The sequence below is a fragment of the Portunus trituberculatus genome, chromosome 42 (genome assembly GCF_017591435.1).
Source record: "Portunus trituberculatus isolate SZX2019 chromosome 42, ASM1759143v1, whole genome shotgun sequence".
In the NCBI taxonomy this organism is placed as follows: Eukaryota; Metazoa; Arthropoda; class Malacostraca; order Decapoda; family Portunidae; genus Portunus; species Portunus trituberculatus.
Genome location: NC_059296.1, coordinates 130,357 through 147,599, shown reverse-complemented (window position 1 = coordinate 147,599; position 17,243 = coordinate 130,357). Strand labels below are relative to the sequence as shown.

The 17,243-nt window shown below is 38.8% G+C and overlaps 1 protein-coding gene across 4 annotated transcripts in view; it reads right to left on the bottom strand.

Annotated features, from left to right (window-relative positions):
* LOC123517411 (5'-AMP-activated protein kinase catalytic subunit alpha-2-like) overlaps window positions 1–17,243 on the bottom strand; it is a 74,057-nt gene that overhangs the window by 29,925 nt on the left and 26,889 nt on the right. For 2 of the 4 annotated variants that reach the window (XM_045277427.1, XM_045277426.1), the window contains exons 6-11: window positions 13,297–13,396; window positions 13,063–13,168; window positions 9,451–9,556; window positions 8,360–8,487; window positions 7,127–7,239; window positions 2,175–2,216 (exon numbers count right to left, since the gene is read on the bottom strand). In XM_045277427.1, coding sequence (XP_045133362.1) covers window positions 2,175–2,216; window positions 7,127–7,239; window positions 8,360–8,487; window positions 9,451–9,556; window positions 13,063–13,168; window positions 13,297–13,396 — 595 coding nt within the window. Of the gene's footprint in view, window positions 1–2,174; window positions 2,217–6,343; window positions 6,600–7,126; window positions 7,240–8,359; window positions 8,488–9,450; window positions 9,557–13,062; window positions 13,169–13,296; window positions 13,397–17,243 lie in introns of those variants that run through there. The other 2 variants (XM_045277429.1, XM_045277428.1) reach the window with 2 other exon arrangements.

Below are 17,243 nucleotides of genomic sequence, written 5' to 3'. Positions count from 1 at the left end.
GCTACGATGCAGGAAACTGTATTTTCTCACGTCATTTAGACAGATGTCTTTTATTAGCTTTTTTCCATGTCCTCGGAGATGATTACTTGTGGTCACCTTTATCAACTCTTTGTCCAGTATGTTAATCTTGTTCACCAATTTATACATAGTTATCATGTCTCCTCTTGTTCTTCTCTCTTCTAATGTGGTCAGCCCCAGCTCCCTCAGTCTTTCCTCATAGTCTAACTCCCTGAGTCCTGGTACCATCCTTGTTGCCAGCCTCTGTACCCTTTCTACCTTCTTCACATTTTTCTTCATATCGGTGACCAGACACATGCTGCATATTCTAACTGGGTCTTATTAAGGTACATAATATCTTCTTCATCATTCCTTCATCTAGGTAGTGGAATGCAAGGCCAATATTTTGAAGCATGTTATGTTTTCAAAAAAATCTTGTTAATGTGTTTCTCCGGTGACAAAGTGTTTTGCACGTTACTCCTAAGTCTTTCTCCTCATTGGTCTCTTTAATTTTTTCATCACTCAGCCTGTAATCCCTGTTTGGTCTGTATCTACTTCTTCCCATTTTCATAACATGGGTCTTGTCTATATTAAATTCCATCTGCCACTCCTTACTCCACTCATATATTTTATCAAGATCTTCCTGTAACTTGTTACAATCTTCCACATTCTTTACTCTCCTCATAATTTTAGTATCGTCCGCAAACATGTTCATGTAACTGTCAATTCCTACTGGCATATCATTAACATAAATCAAAAACATGATGGGACCCAGCACTGACCCTTGTGGAACTCCACTGGTTACCTTCTTCCACTCGGACTTCCTTCCTCTCACCACTGTTCTCATTTCTCTTCCCATTAAGTAATTTTCCATCCATTTTGCTAGTTTATCATTTACTCCTCCAATCTTCTTTAGTTTCCACATCAGTCTATTGTGTGGTACTTTATCAAAGGCCTTTCTCAAGTCTAGGTAGATAGCATCCACCCATCCCTCTCTATGTTGTAGTATGTAAGTCACTCTTGAATAAAAACATAATAGATTGGATACACACGATCTTCCTTTTCTGAAACTAAACTGCCTTTCACTCAGAATGTTTTCACTTTCTAGATACTCACTCCACTTAGCTTTAATTACTTCTTCACATACCTTGCACAATATACTAGTTAACAATACTTGTCTATAATTTAGCGGTTCCATTCTACTACCATTTTTATATATAGGCACAATGTCAGCTCTTTTCCACTCTTTTGGGACTAATCCTGTTCATATGGAGGTTTCTACAATATCAAGTACGGGGTTCAACAATTGATCCTTACATTCATTTAGCAACCTCCCAGATATGCCATCAGGCCCCATTGATTTATTAATATCCAGATTGCTTATAATTTTCCTTACATCTTCCTTAGTAACCATGATGTCCTGCATTTGCTTTATTTCCGTAGGCCTTCCTCCCATAAAATGCTCCTCCTTTGTAAACACTTTGCAAAAGTTGTTGTTCAAAATTTCAGCTATATCTCCAGCATCCTCATATACTTCTTCCCCAATTTTTACCTTTTCTATTGCCTCCCTTATATTTAGTTTTCCATTTATGAATTTGTAAAACATTTTTGGGTCACTATCACAGTTTTCCACCACCCTCTGTTCATATTCCTTCTGTGCTGTTCTCCTTACTTCAACATATCTATTCCTTGCTGTTTTGTAAACTTCTCTTGATAATACATCACTGTTTTTCTTAAGTTTCTTCCATGCCTTTTCTTTGTTCTTTTTTGCTTCTTCACAATTTCTATTAAACCACTGTTTATTATTTAAAGTCCTCCTTCTGTAATATGGCACAAACTTTTTCACAGCAGTTATACAAATCCATAAATTTATCATATTTCAATTGCATATCCCTTTCCTGGTATACCACGGACCAGTCAATTTCATTAAAGAACTCCCTTATATGGTTATAATTTACCCTAATATAATTTAATTTTTCCTCCCTGTGTGTGTGTGTGTGTGTGCCTTTGTTAAGCCATCTTTGCTGACTTATTAGTCTGTTATGAAGATGGGATCTAGATACACAATGCAGAAAACTTTGAGCTATCTATATGATGATCAAATCATATCACTTGAAAAATTTATTGCCAACCATTTTTCCTGGGAGGAATCATGTACATGTCAACAATAAACTCACATGCTCGAAAATCAGGATGAATCTTGCCAATGCCAAGATGAGCTGTCAAAATTGAATGAAATGCAGATGGTAAAAACTTATTAGCGTTCCTGTTGGGAAAAACGTTAGATACTTACAGATAATAGTGGACACATCATCCAAATAATATTCTAATAATCCACTTACTGTTTCCAAAGATGTCTATCATGAGGAAAACCTTAAAACAGATCATGCATGTAAGGTTCAAAACTACTATGATAAAATACACAATACACTATTATTGAAGGCAAAACATGGACTTCTGTGAAACTGAAAGAGTAACAGATTCTGAGAAACTTCCATCAGGTATACTTTTAACAAGCTTCATTCATCTTCCACATCATAGGATTAGTGTGAGTATATTTATCTTTTTTTTTATCAGATTATCAGAATATATTCTTTACCTAAAGAAGAACCCTTATATACATCTATAAACTATTTCAAGAGTTCCTAGGAATGCAGCACAGTTAATAAAAAATTTTCACTTTAAAATGAAACAAAGATGAGTAAAAAAACTGACTTTGAACTGGTACATAATTTTTATATCAAAGTTCTTTTTCTCCAAATACTTGCTGAATTGTTTGTAAAATTAGAAGAAAATCTTTCATTGCAAAAACAATTCAATTTTTCATACAGTTGTTAAGAACTCTGAAAAATTTTCATTTCAAGTATTTTAGTGTAATTATTAGAATATGTTCATTGCTTAAAAAAGAACCCTTATATACAATTATAAAATACAGTAAGTCCTCGTTATACGGTAGTTCTTTATCCGGTAAATTCACAGTTACGGTATTTGGAAATTACTACCCTCGATTCGATATACGGTAAGAAAAATTCAAAGAACGGTATCGCTCATGTCATCCCAGAGGGCCCAGCATGGGGAAGCAGGGATGATGACGTCATCCACGCCACACCTCCCCGCCACTCACAGTACTGACTTCAACTTGACCACCCTTGGAGCCTGTTATCTCTCCCTCTCCCCCCCTTTTTTTAACTGTATTACATATTACTTACATGCATTACTAATTAGATGAATAAATGGAATATTAAAGGGTCTATTGTAAGCACAAATATATTCATAATAACACAGATAACAGCTGACTGTTAAAGTCATAATTTTGTAAAGTTTTATACAATATAAGGTGCATTTTTTAAAGGAAATACTAATCATTACTAAATACCGCAGCAGTGGGAAGACGTGTGCATTTGTGGAGGCTGTGAGGTACACCAGATTAAGGGCTCGGCTGACCTCTACCTGGAGGAAACATTATTATTATCATTATTACTATTATTATTATTATGTACATATTTGTGGCAAGTTGTATACACCCATGTCTACTGCAAATGAGTCATTTTAAAATCTCAGGCGAGCAGGGAGATGGCCAACGATTTAGCCAACGGACAGTTACTCAAGTCACTCGGTTCAAGTCAGTCGTGCTAGGGATACCGCTGCAGCCAAGAGTGAGGGGTTATAATTGTTACGTGCATGTTCAGGCATTTTGACATATCTGTGAAGACAATGAAACAGTGAAATGTGAATGCTGTTGAAAGAGTTTTGTCCAACAATGGATTTACAGTGAAAGTGTGAAGAGCTTGTGTCGAGGCTCACATGAAAATGTTATTATGTGCGTGTGTGATGCAGTCGCTAGTAATGTCACTGTGCAGTGAGTAATGAAGAACAGTGAGGTGAATAAGGAGTGAACATTGTGAGTGGTGTAATGCACACAGATTTAACATTGTGAGTGGTGTATCCAACCGTGACGTGTGTAAGGTGAAGCAGAGTGTTGTGTGCGGACTGTGGAGTTAAGTCAGTGGTACAGTGGAGAAGATCTGCTAGTGGTGACTTGAGGCCTACAATGTGAAACACTACAGTGAAATATAATGAGAGGTCACACAAAATGGCAGAGTGAGAGGCTGTAACTGGGACGTAATCCGAGACGCGTGCAACTGGTGGCAGTGACTGCAGTTATGATATCTGGTGCCATATAGATAGTCAGTTTGGGAAAAGATGGTGACACTGGTGAAGAACAATGACATGTTATTGACATCACTGTGACGTGGAAGTGTACTGTGGAGTGCTGTTAAGTGTTAAACTCACCTAATTACTAATGTGATTGTAACAAACCGATGAATGATTAATAGTGACTAGAATGGTAGGAAACAATGCCTAGGCAGTGACTGATAGTGACTACTGCGATATATTTCTTCGTGTTAATGATGTAAAAAAAATAATAAAGCCCGCCTACGTGCTTTGTAAATAGTCTTCCTAAAAAAAGAAAAGAAGTTGCATTTTTGTTAATGAAATTATATAGAGTACGCTAGTGCAACATATGTGACATATATAAGGGGTGGGATAGTAAGACACCAACAGTGATGTCCACGCTAAGCGCAAACCTGGTGTCGCCACAGGAGGTAACACACGGTCACAGAGTGATGACAAGAGGTGTAAACTCACAGGTGTGAAGAAGAGTGGACAGCCAAAATCATGTAAAGTAATTTATAAGTGATACAAAATTTGCATTTTGTGTTTGAAATACAGCTGTAAGCTTAAAGTTGTATATAAACATCCACCTGGTACTATATAAATTCTCGTGTTTGACTCGTATAACTGAGCGGTACAATGACGGTTGTATGGATCTAGATATCACTTTCAGGCATTGAATTAAACACAGTTAGCTTGCTTCACAGTGATCTTCATAGATTTATGTTGGCTAGGAGCTGAGATTTCGAGGTTTGAAATTTAAGGTCCGTTCTCCAGCTTTGGGTACGTTACTGCAGCGAGGCGATTTTCGTGTCAAATCCAGATCTACTGTTATCTGTGATAATAATTATGGCAAACATTAAAAGCCTACTACCAGCGGCCAACCACGCAGCAACTGATAAAGGGCACAGATGGGCCTGGCAAGCCCACTATCAGAGAATGGTGGGAATCGTATAACATCAAGCATGCCTTAGATAACATCAAGTCTTCACTTCGTCCCAAGACGTCTACCATGAACTTGGCATAGAATAAAGTATGGCCAGAATGCGCGCATGACTTCCCAGGCTTCGCTGAAGACGACATCGGTGCGATCAGAAATGACATAGTAAATCTGTGCCATAGGGCTGGTTTCGATGAAGTTAATGATGATGATGTTTGAGATCTTTTGGAAAGCCATGCTGAACCTCTCTCAAATTATGAACTTATAGAGCAAGACAAGGCATCACAGGAGACAGAAAAAGAGGGAGACAAGGAAGAAGAACCTGTGCATGGCCTGGACATAAAATCTTAGAGAATGTCTCGATGGTATCAAAAAAGCTCTGGAAACCCTGAGGAATGTGACCCAAATCCTGCCAGGAGTAGCAAAGTGGTTCATGACGTAGAGAAAAGTGTCAAGATTTATCAAGAAATCTATGATGAACAAAACAAGAAAAACCAAACAGTCCTCCATCTACTCGTTTTTCAAGCCAGTCAGACATGCCGTCCCTGCTACAGCTGGCCCTTCCACATCTGCTGCCAACGGTTCTACAGCTGCCCCTTCCTCCATATCCTCTTTCTTCAAACCAGTGAAACGTGCTGACCCTGTTACAGCTGACCCTTTCACATCTGCTTCCGACAGTGCAGACGACGACATCTTGTCCTCGTCTGCACACTCAGCGGAAGATGAGTAAGGGCTGAAATCCCTATTGTCCCTTAGCCTTGGGAGGGACATCATCTGATAGAATACATGAGGATTGAAAGGTAAATGAAACCTTTTTCTGTTTATTTCTTTTGTGCAGTACTTTACATTTTTTTTTACTATTTTCATGTATTTTCATTTCTGCAGGGGTGACTTTTGACATGCTGGAACACATTCCCTATTCTTACATGTTATAATTGGTTAGGTATACGGTAATTTTGATTTACGGTAAGGTTTCCAGGAACGCATATGTATCGTATAACGAGGACTTACTGTATTTTAGAATTCCTAGGAATCAAGTATAGATAATAAACATTTTTCACTTCAAAGTATAATAAAGATACTTGAAAAAAAAACTCACTTTTTAACCGATACATAATTTTCATATCAATCTTCTGCAGAATACTTAATAAATTGTCCATAAAGTTACAGGAAAATCTTTTATCTCAAAAATTATCCAATTTTGTGTACATCAAAATAAAATCATTTCAATAATTTTTGTCTGAATTTATTCTTTATTTAAATAGGAACTTTATAAACAGTTGTGAAATATTTTAGAGCTCCTAGAAATACATTACAGATAATAAACATTTTCCACTTTTAAGTAAAATGAAGATCCTTAAAATATTTCTCTCCTTTAACAGAGTCCTGATTTTCTCATTCAATACTGCAGTGCTGCTTCTCTTATTATCATCTTCTATCATCATTTCCATGAACTTGCAACCAGCATACCTTCTCCCTCCTGTGGCTAAGATACACAAGACTTTTCATTTACTCTCATCCATATGAAATCCACTTCACTAATGTAAGTTAAGCCATATCTTCACACTTTCTATATTTCTTCCACACTTTCTATATTTCCTCCAGTCTATCACTTGAATGATTTAAAAAGAAGAGTTGCAAAACAATTAGAAAATAAAATGGCATCTTCCTTGCTTGTTCTATCCTGCTTTCTTTTTTTTAGAAATGGGACTTATTATGAGACCACTTTTTATCCAATTCTTTTGTCCTTTGCCAGTTTCATAAAAGCTTCAATAAAACATACAAAATGCTAAACTAGAGAAGTAAAATACAAAGTTGCAGAGAAATGTAAAAAACAACTACAATAGTTCCCAATAAAAATACTTACATAATCATTAAAGATCATCTTCATCTATATAATTTTCAGGTTGGTCAAAAAGACTAATATAATAATATCACCTCCAATAAGTCTCTCAGAGTTCTGGTTCACAGAAAGAAACATATTCTTGAATAAAATTTTAAAAAGCCACTTACGTGCAATGCGTTCTGGATGTGGTTTGAAAGGGCTTGGGCTTGAATCTGAGGGGCTGAAGGCAGGAGTGGGCACAGCAGGAGGAGGGGACACACCAGTATAGAAAGCAGATATACTGAAATGTAAAAATAATTCTGTATAATGATCAGTTTCTCTCTCTCTCTCTCTCTCTCTCTCTCTCTCTCTCTCTCTCTCTCTCTCTCTCTCTCTCCTACAAACTGAAATGTAAAGGAATGGTTGTATAGTAAATGTGACTGCATGAATATGCATGCAGACACTTCATCTCAGCTACTTCCTTTAGTGTGAACTTTACTTCCATGCATATTATCATACACCAATTTTTTTCACAACTACAATGATGATGATCTGCTCATATTCTTGGCCTGTAATTTAAGTTTACAAAATTAGAATGATGGTAAAAGCAGACTGGATACTACTGCATATACAAAGAACACCAATTATTCAACTCTAGAATTATATCAAGAAGTGAGTAGCAAGTTATATGAATGTGTAAGATGTGCAAGAAAAAAGTGGACGAAATAATAATATATCTGATGGAGTGTGAGAAGCACAAAAGTAAAAACATAAAAGAGCAAATATGTCAATAGTAGAGGACCTAAGTGGAACAATGGCATGAGATGAAAGAATGGAATGACTATTGGGGTTGCAAACTGAGTGGAAGAGAACTAATCATATGGCTGAGAATTTTGTGGCTTTCCTAGAAAATGCATTGAGTACCAATGAGAAAAAGAGTGCATGTAGTGTGAGTAGAGGCAGAAAAGATGAAGTGGAGCCTGAAGTTTTGCTCCTCTCTTTGTCTTATTGCAGGTGTGTTTATGGGAGAGTTCAATTCACTGGCAGTCTTCATTGGCTGACTTCCAACTCAATCTGACATTTAAATAAAAGAGAAAAAGAAAAAGCAAAGAGAGAGAAGCTAAAGGCACTCAAAGGGAGAAAAACCCTTGTTTTATTCCTTTTTTTCTGTGCTCCCTAAAACTTCTGATATTTTATCAATAACGGCACCCTTACTATATTTGCAAAAGAGGTTGCTTTAAAAGAAGTTTAACTTACTCAGCTCCATCCATGAAAAATTAAACATCTTGCAGCATTGAAGCAGAGCCATGAGGCAGTTTACATACATAAAGGACAGGTATATGTAGAGAAGAAAAAAAAACTTTATCACATAAAGAGCTGAAGAAAAACATATGAAGATTCTACTGTGTTTAGTGACCTACCTATACATGGCACTGGCATCAGCAAAACGTTTGTTGTCAACAATCAGATTGTATGCAATTTTTAGTTGGTTATGCTGATCTTCTGACAGAATGGCACTCTGAACTTCTGCCGATTCAACTTGGAATTTCTGTCAAAGTAAGAAAACAACTAATCAGGGTAGAACTAAATACAAAATGAAAAATTATCAATCATTTAGTATATATCAAATTGACATTTCCAGAATGAGATGTTCAAGACAAAGCACCTCATACAAAAATACACCTACCTATCGACACCAAACACACACATGTGTACACATGCACATGCAGCAGATCAAACAGTGAAACACACACACACACACACACACATTCCTGTGTATTTACCTATTTACAACTAGGTAAATACACAGGAGTGAACAGCTACATAAATTGATCAACGGAATGGACCAAGTGGATAAGGAGAATCTGATCCTGAGAAAAGAATATGACATTCAAAGCACAAGATCGCATAGTAAAAAGCTGAGGAAGGGAAGATGTCGAAGAGATATTAAAAAATATAGTTTCCCGCAAAGATGTGTTGAGACTTGGAACAGTTTGAGTGAGGAAGTGGTGTCAGCAACGAGTGTGCATAGCTTTAAAGAAAAATTGGACAAGTGTAGATATGGAGACGGGGCCACACGAGCATAAAGCCCAGGCCCTGTAAAACTAGAACTAGGTAAATACACACACACACACACACACACACCAAGTACCAAGCAAGGCTGGATTCACTATAATATGTATCAGAAATTATTGAGATAATTTTTTTCAAACCTCACGAGTAACATATCTACTTTTTTATGTCTTGTGTCCTTGCAACTGCTGAACTTTTGAGATGGTTGTTCTCTATCGTACTGGAAAATGTAGCCATCAAAAACTGGCTTTTTTCTCCTCAACTTTGTTCAGTATTGATGGTCCAGATGTTCTATATCTTTTACCCAAATCATTATAATAAATAATACAAAATACATGTATACTTGTATATCAAATCAACTGCAACATGCAACTGCTTTGATGCCAGATAAATGGGTTCCTATCTGTCTATCTATCAACAATCATTTTGGCTTCCTCACCTCACAAACTTCAGTTATTGCCTCTTGATCTATCACAGAATTGTCATGATCATATGGTGGAGGGAAGAGATATGCTGGTAGGTCTTTTTGGAACCATTCATGCTTCCTGTAAACAGAATTCATGTTATAATGTCAAACATTATAAAAATAGATAATTTCCAGCCAAATGTAAGTTTTAGTCCTAAAGATCACATTACTATGGTTGCTAAAACTAAACTTGTATAAGAAAATATGTAACATTTTTATTTCCTGTCTTTGGAAAGCTCCTGATTCTACTTCAACACAGAAAGACTTACTTCAAACTAAACTTGTATGTTCTTACATAGTTCTCCATATCTTTGTCTTATTGTTCTCCCAACAACTGTACCGATGGATAAAAAGCTTAAAAAATGTAACCAAGATTGCAATATAACAAAAATTTCAGACTCATCAACAAGAACACTGTGGTTCTTTTCTGTTAATTTATTTGTTATTCAGTGATATTTATATTCCATTTCTCATTCCATAATGTTCAAGGATAGACTTGTCATCACTGTATTTGAGCTTCATTACCCTTGGGTATACAGTTATCTCTCAAACTCTAGTAATACTAATTATTCCTTCAATGGTATCCATTTGTTATAGAAAGGAACTCTAGCAACTCTTGGCTTCAGAAATCATTATATTACATCTAATCTATTTTTTGAAACTCTTTGTTCCTTTTCTTGTGCTTGAGTCATCCTATACTACTGACAGCAGCCCCTTTTCTGTTCCCTCCTACTTGCTCTATCCTCATTTTCAATCCAAAGCTGGATGTTGCGCATACGTGCGTAACGACACCACTTGCTCTCGTGCCCACAATCTTGAATCTTCAGAATTTTCTACCATCTGGCTAAGACTTCAATGTCACTCTCTAACTAAATTCATCTGTGCTGTATACCTCTCACCTAATTCCTCTGACTATGTAAAATTCTTTGACTATTTGACTTCCAAGGTGGAGCACATCTTATCTCACTTTCCTTTGCTGAGATCTCCATTTTAGGGATTTCAATGTTCACCACCAGCTTTGGCTTTCATCTTCTTTCACTGACCAACCTGGTGAACAAACCTTCAACTTTGCTATCCTTCATGACCTAGAGCAGCTAGTGCAGTTCCCTACCCGTATTCCTGACCGCCTTGGAGACACGCCCAACATTCTTGATCTTTTCCTAACCTCCAACCCTTCTGCTTACTCTGTTAAACTTTCCTCTCCGTTGGGCTCCTCCGACCACAATCTAATTTCCGTTACCTGTTCTATCACTCAAGTGCAGCCTCAGGACCCGCCTAAGCGGAGGTGCTTCTGGCATTTTAACTCTGCTAAGTGGGAGGAACTAAGGCAGTACTATTCTGATTTCCTTGGGATGATTATTGTTTTCATGTCAGAGATCCTTCTCTTTGTGCCGAGCGCATAACAGAGGTGATTATCTCTGGCATGGAGCTATACATTCCTCATACTTTCTCTAACCCTAAAGCTAAAAAGCCTTTGTTTAACTCTGCTTGTTCTCGTGCTGTCAATGATAGAGAGGCGGCTCACAAACGGTTCCGTAGCCATCCAACTGCTGAAACTCATGCCCTATATATTTCTGCCCGTAATCATGCCAAATCTATTCTCCAACTTACTAAAAACTCTTTCATCAATAGAAAATGTCAAAGTCTTTCCAATTCTAACTCCTCTCGAGATTTCTGGCATCTAGCCAATAATATCTCTAACAACTTTACTTCTTCGTCTTTCCCTCCTTTACTTCATCCAGATGGCTCTACAGCTGTCTCTTCTTTTCTAAAGCTGAACTCTTCGCTCAAACCTTTGCTACCAACTCAACTTTGGATGATTCTGGGCATATTCCTCCTACTCCTCCACCCTCTGACTACTTCATCCCTAAAATTAAAATTCTTTATAAAGACGTTTTCCTGGCCCTCTCTGGCCTTGATTCTCGGAAGGCTTACGGTCCGGATGGAGTCCCTCCTGTTGTTCTCAAAACTGTGCTTCCGAACTCGCTCACTGCCTGGTCAAACTCTTTCATCTGTGTCTCTACTTCTATTTATCCTTCTTGCTGGAAGTTTGCTCACATTCAACCTGTCCCTAAAAAGGTGACCACTCCAATCCTTCTAACTACCGCCCTATAGCTTTGATTTCCTGCCTTTCTAAAGCCTTTGAGTCTATCCTTAATAGGAAGATAATGAGGCATCTATCAGCTCACAACCTTCTCTCTGATTGCCAGTATGGTTTCCGTAAAGGCAGATCTACTGGTGATCTTCTTACTTTCCTAACTGAATCTTGGTCATCCTCTTTAGGGACTTCGGTGAAACCTTTGCTGTCGGCCTTGACATATCGAAAGCCTTCGATAGAGTCTGGCACAAATCTTTAATTTCTAAACTACCCTCCTACGGATTCTATCCTTCTCTCTGTACCTTCATCTCCAGTTTCCTTTCCGATCGTTCTATTGCTGCTGTAGTAGACGGTCACTGTTCTTCCCTAAAACTATCAACAGTGGTGTTCCACAGGGTTCTGTCCTATCACCCACTCTCTTTCTATTATTCATCAATGATCTCCTAAATCTGACTCAATGCCCTATCCACTCCTATGCTGATGATACCACCTTGCATTATTCAACAGCGTTCAACAGACGCCCAACCCAACAACAATTAAATGACTCAAGGCGAGATGCTATAGGACGCCTAACTTCTGATCTTTCACTTGTTTCTGATTGGGGCAGAGAAACCTGGTTTTGTTCAATGCCTCAAAACTCAATTTCTACAACTATCTACTCGACATAACCTTCCAGACAACTATCCTCTCTTCTTCAATAACACTCAACTTCCCTCTCCTCTACATTAAACACACTCGGTCTATCCTTCACTAAAAATCTAAACTGGAAATTTCACATCTCTACTCTTGCTAAATCAGCTTCCAAGAAGTTAGGTGTCCTGTGGCGTCTTCGTCCATTTTTCTCTCCTCCCAGCTGCTTGCTCTGTACAGGGCCTTATCCGCCCGTGTATGGAGTATGGCTCTCATGTCTGGGGATCCACACACAGCTTTACTAAACAAGGTGGAATCTAAAGCTTTTCGTCTTATCAACTCTTCTCCTCTAACTGACTGTCTTGATTCTTTAAGTCACCGCCGCAATGTTGCATCTTTATCTGTCTTCTACCGCTGTTTTCATGCTGTCTGCTCTTCTGAACTTGCTAACTGCATGCCTTCCCCCTCCTGCGGCCTCGCTGCACAAGACTCTCTACTTCTTCTCATCCTTATTCTGTCCATCTTCCTAATGCAAGAGTTAACCAGTATCTTCACTCCTTCATTCCCTACACTGGTAAACTCTGGAACTCTCTACCTGTGTCTGTATTTCCACCTGCCTATGACTTAAACTCTTTCAAAAGAGGAGTGTCAAGACACCTCTTACGTTAACTGGACCCTCCTTTTAGATTTTTTTGTTTTTTCTCTTTCTCCTACTTTCTTCTTAACAGGGCCTGGCAACCAGCGGGATTTTTTTTCTTGCAGCGCTTTGTTTTCCCTTGGCCGGTGCCCTTGTAATGTAAAAAAAAAAAAAAAAAAAAAAAAAAAAAAAAAAAAAAAAAAAATACTGAAATACTCACTTGATGTCTTCAATGGAGGCTCGCTTCATTGGATCCACCATCAACATGTGCAATAGCAGGCGTACAACACTCTGATTAAGGTAGTCTGGGATCTGAAACACACCCGCTGAACCACAGACCATAGAGTTAAGTCTTACACACAGTCTAAATATCATGTCAATCAAAGTTCATGAATCTTTCAAGTATTTCACAAGCATTGTTCAAACACAGTAACAATACTAGATGAACACTTACATTTTATCTTGCGGAAAAGGGATGGCACATGCTCATCATCAAAAGGAAGAGTGCCACATAGTAGGGCATACAGGATAATGCCACAAGACCACACATCCACCTGAAATAAGAAAATTCAATATTATCAGAATGGTTTTTAAAACCTAGAGTATCAATAGCAATGTAAAACCAGTACATATTTTTCAACCTAAAGAAAACATTTTGTAAAATTATGAAAACTGTTCTCTCCGAGGACACGGCTGCCCAGATAAGTAGTAAGACTTTAGTGAGTGACTCTACTATACTTGCTTTCAACAATTATCATCCATGGCCACATTCTATAGGTATCACCAAAAGCACATGCTGAATTTTGGATTAACGGTCCGTATACTTAGGTCACTACCACACTTATAGTTTTAGTTTAAGCCTTTTTCTTTTTTTCTTTTTTTAATGTAAGAGGGAAAGACTGGCCAAGGGCAACAAAAAAAAAATTTTAAAGGCCCACTCAGTCTCCAGTCCCCTTACAGAGCCTAAAGAGTTAGGCAAAGGACAGGAATAAATGTCTTCAAAACTCTCTTAACTCCTTCAATACGGTGACACCTATGTAGGCGTCATGAAGCCCCAGTAGCATATACGGTGACGCCTACGTAGGCGTCATATTTCTTTTCTGAGCTTTCTTCAGTTCAGTTGTCCCGTATAGTGTGTTGGATACCAACTACACACGCCGTATGCTGTCCTTGAAATCCTAGTGCTCCTCCTACCATCCTTGTTTCCACCAATCACTAAAGATAAGCTACATGCATCCCGCCTTGTGTCTATAAAATTACCCAATGGCATAGACTGTTCCCATCTCTCTCTCTCTCTCTCTCTCTCTCTCTCTCTCTCTCTCTCTCTCTCTCTCTCTCTCTCTCTCCATTCCTCCCTCCCCATCTCCTTCCCTCCTCCCCTCTCCCTCTCGAAGATAAGTTACATGCGTCCCGCCTTGTAACATTCTGTGAAAACACACACACACACACACACACACACACACACACACACACACACACAACAACAAATTTTCTAATCTCTCTCTCTCTCTCTCTCTCTCTCTCTCTCCTTCATTTCCTCTCCTTCCCTCCTCCCCTCTTCCTCTCAAAGATAAGCTACATGCGTCCCGCTTGTGTCTAAAATATTAGCAAATGTCTCTCTCTCTCTCTCTCTCTCTCTCTCTCTCTCTCTCTCTCTCTCTCTCTCTCTTTTCCAAGAGAAGCGTCCACTTTCCTCTTCGAAGGCGATATAGTAACTAAAAAACAGCAGCATAATACACAAAGACGACAAGTATGACAAGCTTGCATGAGTTTCCGCTCCAGGCGCGGCACTACCACCCGTATATCATACAGGCGGGCTTTTTTAACATTCGGCGCGAAGGGGTTAAATGAAGTCAAGTCATAGGAAGTTGGAAATACAGACACAGACAGAGAGTTCTGGAGTTTACCAGAAAAAGGTACGAATGATTAAGAGTACTGGTTAATTCTTGCATTAGAGAGTTGGACAGAATAGGGATGAGAGGAAGAAGAAAGCCTTGTGCAGCAAGGCTGCAGAAGGGGAGGCATGCAGTTAGCAAGATCAGAAGACTAATTAGCATGAAAATCGTAGTAGAAGAGATGCAACATTCTGGCAGTGAAAAAGAGGCTGAAGACAGTCAGTCAGAGGAGGGTAGTTGGTGAGACAAAAAGCTTTCAATTCCACCCTATCTGATAGAATTGTGCGAGTGGAACCCTCCAAAACATGCAAAGAGTACTCCATACATGGGTGGATTGGATGAATGAGGCCTTTGTACAGAGTTAGCAGTTGGGAGGGTGAGAAAAACTGGTGGAGATGCCTCAGAACACCTAACTTCACAGAAGCTATTTTAGCAAGAGATGAGATAAGAAGTTTCCAGTTTAGATTATAGGTAAAGGATAGGCCAAGGATATTAAGTGTAGATGAGGGGAGCAGTTGAGTGTTATTGAAGAAGAGGGGATAGTTGTCTGGAATGTTGTGTCAAGCTGATAGATAGAGGAACTGCGTCTTTGAGGCATTGAACACTAATAAGTTTTCCCTGTCCCAATCAGAAATCTTAGAAAGATCTTAAGTCAGTCATTGTGTGGCATCCCTGCAAGATCTGTTGACTTCCTGAAGGGTAAGTCGTCTTTGAAAAGATATGGAAAGGTGTAGGGTGGTGTCATCAGTGTAAAATTGGATAGGGCAAGAAGTTTGGTTAAAAAGATCATTAATGAGTAATAAGAAGAAAGTGGGTGACAGGACAGAACCCTGAGGAGCACCACCGTCAATAGATTTAGAAGAACAGTGGCCGTCTACCACAGCAGCAACAGAAGAGTCGGAGATGAAACTTTAGATAAATCTGCAGAGAAAAAGATAGAAGCCATAGGAGGGTAGTTTTGAGATCAAAGCTTTGTGCCAGACTCTATCAAATGATTTCAATATGTCTAACAAAAAGGTTTCACCAAAATCACTAAAAGAGGATGACCAAAACTCAATAAGGAAAGCCAAAAGATCACCAGTGGAGTGGCCCTGATGGAATCCATACAGGCAATCAGATGAAAGATTGTGAAATGATATATATCTAAGAAACTTCCTATTGAGGATAAATTAAAACTTTTTAGACAAACAAGAGATTAAAGCAGTACGGCAGTAGTTTGAGGAATTAGAACCCTTTTTAAGAATAGGCTGAATGTAAGCAAACATCCAACAAGAAGGAAAGGCAAAAGTCGATAGACAGAGTTGGAAGAGTTTGGCCAGGCAAGGTGCAAGCACGGGGGCACAGTTTTTGAGAACAATGGGAGAAACCCTATCAGGTCCTTAAGATTTCTGAGTGTTTAAGCCAGCAAGGGCATGAAAAACATCATTATGAAGAATTTTAATTGAAGGCATGAAATAGTAGTCAGAGGGAGAAGGAGAGGGAGGGACAAGGCCAGTATCATCAAAGGTAAAGGTTTTAGCAAATGTTTTAGAGAAGAGTTCAGCTTTACAGACAGAAAAAGAATGAGGAATGTACACCTCCATGCCAGACACAATCTTTTATGCATTCAGCAAACAGAGACGGGTCTCTGACATGGAAACTGTTATCATTCCAAGGAAAATCAGCATAGCACTTCCTAAAGTCCCTCCAACTGACAGAGGCAAAACACCAGAAGCACCTCCACCTTGGCAGATCCTGAGGAGGGATTGGAGAAATAGGGCAAGATACAGATATGAGATTGCGATTGGAGGAGCTCAATGGAGAAGATAAGGTAACAACATAAGCAGAAAGATCAGAGGTAAGGAAACAGTCAAGAATGTTAGGTGTATCTCCAAGACAGTCAGGAATACGAGTAGCGTGTTGCACCAGTTGCTCTAAGTCATGGAGAATAGCAAAGTTAAAGGCTAGTTCACCAGGATAGTCAGTGAAGGGAGAGGAAAGCAAAAGTTGGTGGTGAACACTGAAATCTCCAAGGATTGATATCTCCACAAAAGGATAGAGAGACAGAATGTGCTCCACTTTAGAAGATAAATAGTCAAAGAATTTCTTTAAGTCAGAGGAGTTAAGGGAGAGATAGACAGCACAGATAAATTTAGTCAGAAAGTGACTTTTAAGTTGAAACCAGATGGTGGAAAACTCAGAAGATTTAAGAGCATGGGCACAAGAGCAAGTTAAGTCATTGCACACATAGATGCAACATCCAACTTTGGAACAAAAATGAGAATAGAGGAAGCAGGAGGGAACAGAAAAGGGGCTACTGTCAGTAGCCTCAGACAGCGGTGTTATGGTGAGTAAAAGAAGATGAGGCTTAGTAGAGGAGAGGTGGTGTTCTACAGATTGAAAATTAGATCTGAGACTGCAAATGTTGCAAAAGTTAATGAAGAACAAGTTGAGGGGGAATGTCAAGACATTTACGGTCAATACAGGCAGAGCAGTCTGACCTGGGGACATTTATGGTCCCCTTGCC